At 42.2% G+C, this 3,477-nt stretch overlaps 1 protein-coding gene across 1 annotated transcript; it reads left to right on the top strand.

Annotated features, from left to right (window-relative positions):
• The first annotated feature begins 1,121 nt into the window (after positions 1 to 1,121).
• LOC104943931 (E3 ubiquitin-protein ligase HECTD1-like) lies at positions 1,122 to 3,113 on the top strand. Its single transcript, XM_010769400.1, has 3 exons — positions 1,122 to 1,364; positions 1,677 to 1,958; positions 2,814 to 3,113. Exons 1-3 carry the CDS (start codon positions 1,122 to 1,124, stop codon positions 3,111 to 3,113), a joined length of 825 nt encoding a protein of 274 aa, XP_010767702.1.
• Positions 3,114 to 3,477: the final 364 nt, after the last annotated feature.

Below are 3,477 nucleotides of genomic sequence, written 5' to 3' on the forward strand. Positions count from 1 at the left end.
AGTATATCAATTGTCCAAAGAGGTTGTGTTCTACAGTCTGCCTGAATGTAATCATTGCGTAGGTGTGTAGTGTGATTCTGTGTAGTTTATTTATGGCATCCCGTTGGATTTGACGTCATCTGAACAGGACTCAGCACGCTCACTGCTTGATAGCGCCCGAAGGTCCGTTTACGCCGGTTGCTAAGCAACATCGTTACGGGGAAATGCAAGTCTGCGTCCAAATGATTGGAAGATAAGGAGGAAGGACAATCAATACTGTATATAGTCAGTTTAAGATGAGGTCCTAAAATGTATGGAAAGGGTCTTAAAAAAGGTCTTAAAAGGTTTTACATTTGACTTCAGGATTCCTGCAGATACCCTGGATATAAAACCTAGAAAAAGCATAAAAACTCCATGTTTGTAAGGCTGGAAACTGCAAGTTGACATCAACAGTGCATCAGCAGTTCTAATTTAAAACTCATCCTGGAACCACGGACCCAGTTTGACTCTCTTTTTATTGTGTGTATATATAGCTTTCAGTTTAGTGATGCTTGTCATCTGGTTCAGAGACACGGACAGGCACGGGTATGCAGTATTTCCCCTAGGTTTACTGCCTTGGCAGGGTGCTAAACATTTTTTTATTTTATCGTATGCTTGTCATACATTGCTGACGATACATTTTAAGAGGCAATTTGTTGAGTCACTGCCGCTAAATGCCGGTAGCATCAAGCTAGCAAATCCTGCATTAGCCTGACATCAACAGGTGTAGACAGAACATCCAATTATCCTGAGCTAATTTACTGAATAAACCATCTCACATCTCCTGCCCTTCAGAAACAGAGCGGAGCGAGAATGTGAATACGCAAAGCAGTGGACACTGAAACATGCAAATACATTTGATAAATAACATGGCGTTTAGTTTATTTAATAAAAGAGCACATGTTCAATGTGAAAAGTGACCGTAGATAGATTACTTCAGTTGCAATTTGTTGCTATATATATATATTTTTTAAATAAAAAAACACCTTGAATTTTAGGCGGGGCGCGGGGGCCCATTGGCAGGGCGCAGCACCCCGCCAAGACAATGGTAGGGGAAACACTGGGTATGTCCTCCTGTCATAGAGCGTTTCATTCTAAGTTTGATGTCGTCTTCAAAGGTGCTGGAGCTGATCTGTACCAGGGAGTCTGGCGCTGTGTTCGAGGCCGGCGGTCTGAACTGTGTGCTGACCTTCATCAGAGACAGCGGACACCTGGTCCACAAAGACACGCTGCACTCCGCCATGTCCGTGGTGTCCCGGCTCTGCAGCAAGATGGAGCCTCAGGACTCGTCTCTGGAGACCTGCGTCGAGTCTCTGTCCAGCCTCCTCAAACACGAAGACCACCAGGTAACCTGTTCAGATGTGTAATTAGGTAGATCATTTGTTTATATATAATTTATAAGTCAATCATATTTTTTTGTACTACTTAAGTTTGTACAGTATCCTAATTCTCATTTCATTATACCACCTAGTTTCCGTTCAACATTAGCATCACTTCACATGCTTTTATCACATGGCAATACTTATGTATAATGTTTTTATAATACACCCTCGAAATAAATCAAATCGGAGACAACAGTTTGTTTCCCAGCAGCAGCAGCTTTACCAGCAGATCTAACCTCTCTCTCTCTCTCTCTCTCTCTCTCTCTCTCTCTCTAGGTGTCAGACGGTGCCCTGCGCTGCTTCGCCTCATTGGCCGACAGGTTTACTCGCCGCGGTGTTGACCCCGCCCCTTTAGCCAAACATGGGCTGACGGTGGAGCTGCTATCCCGCATGGCGGCCGCCGGCGGCTCCGTGACAGGCCCCGCCTCCTCCTGTAAGCCCGGCCGGACCTCCACAGGCTCCGCCCCCTTGGCCCCAGACGCAAAACTGAGCAACCAGGTGTCGACCATCGTCAGCCTGCTGTCCACGCTGTGCCGGGGGTCACCGCTCGTCACACATGTAGGTCTACCTCCATTAAAAACAAAACACATGAAGCCCAAAAATAAATAAATGTGTTTATTTTACGATAGAATGAATTATAATGAAATGTTCAAAGTCTGGAAAAGGCTTTAAAAGTTAAAACAAAACACACGAAGCCAAAAAAGTTATCATTATTTATTTTAGCTAAAGGAATTATTATGAAATGTTCAAAGTCTTGTATGTTTGGTAAAGGCTTAATTGGAACCATTATTTTTCCCAAAGTTAGGATTAGGCTTGATTTAAAATACATTTTCTTTAAACAGGATGACACTAAACATAATCTGCTGTTCTATCTACATCACTCATGTTAAAAAAAATATGCAATACGAAACAATCCTGTTATAATATCTGTTCGTTGTTTGCTGGTGTCACCAGAATCAAAACATACAATACAAATTAATTGGTAGCTTCAAAAATAAAGACATTGCCATTGATTTCTGTTGTTATAAAGAAATGTTTTTTGCAAATGCATTTATAGAAACCATTCAGATGGTATGGAAAAGTCTGTAAATATGGTTTACAGTTTTCACTCCTGTTCAAATATTTAAAAATGCAATATGAAACAATCCTGTTATCATATCTGTTGGTGTCAGCAGAATCAAAACCTACAATTAAAATTAATGAGTAGCTTTAAAAATAAAGAAAGTGACAATTTACATTGATTCCTCTGGTTATAAAGAAATGTTTTTAACTACATTCTTTGCACTTGCATTTATAGAAACCATTCAGATGGTATGAAAAAGTCTGTAAATATGGTTTAGTCGCTGAGAGAAGCGATAGAAACCCTGGATTTGACAGAGCAGTTGAAATGCTCCCCTTCCCTCCCGTCTTCAGGACCTGTTGCGTTCAGCGCTGCCCGACTCGATGGAGTCCGCTCTGGGAGGAGACGAGCGCTGCGTGCTGGACACCATGCGGCTGGTGGACCTCCTGCTGGTTCTGCTGTTCGAGGGACGGAAGGCTCTTCCCAAATCCACAGCCGGGTCCACGAGTCGGATCCCCGGCCTGCGACGCCTCGACAGCTCAGGGGAGAGATCCCACCGACAGCTCATCGACTGTATCCGCAGCAAAGACACCGACGCTCTGATCGACGCTATCGACACCGGAGGTAAGAAAACTGACCGTGGATACGGCTAAGGTTAAACTACGGACGATGTAGACTAAAGATGACATCATTTTTTTAAAAACAGGATTAATGAGGGTAAAAGGACATTGCCTTCAACATTTCATGACACCAAGAAATGAATTGGTAACAAAATGTGACTTAAATTAGATAGTACCAATTAATACTTCATCCCCAATTTTTCAAAACAAACAAACACTGACCGAAAACAAACACTGACCTTTCAAAACAAACAAACACTGACCTTTCAAAACAAACAAACACTGACCGAAAACAAACAAACAAACACTGACCTTTCAAAACAAACAAACACTGACCCAAAACAAACAAACAAACACTGACCCAAAACAACAAACACTGACCTTTCAAAACAACAAA

This window comes from Notothenia coriiceps, unplaced genomic scaffold, assembly GCF_000735185.1.
Source record: "Notothenia coriiceps isolate Sejong01 unplaced genomic scaffold, NC01 NC01_scaffold00007198, whole genome shotgun sequence".
NCBI lineage: Eukaryota > Metazoa > Chordata > Actinopteri > Perciformes > Nototheniidae > Notothenia > Notothenia coriiceps.

Bases quoted from the DNA above. Each gene is read 5' to 3' on its own strand.
- LOC104943931 (XM_010769400.1), top strand. From the start codon at position 1,122: ATGTCGTCTTCAAAGGTGCTGGAGCTGATCTGTACCAGGGAGTCTGGC. The intron at 1,365-1,676 runs GTAACCTGTTCA...CTCTCTCTCTAG, and splicing joins TCAAACACGAAGACCACCAG to GTGTCAGACGGTGCCCTGCG. The intron at 1,959-2,813 runs GTAGGTCTACCT...TCCCGTCTTCAG, and splicing joins GGTCACCGCTCGTCACACAT to GACCTGTTGCGTTCAGCGCT.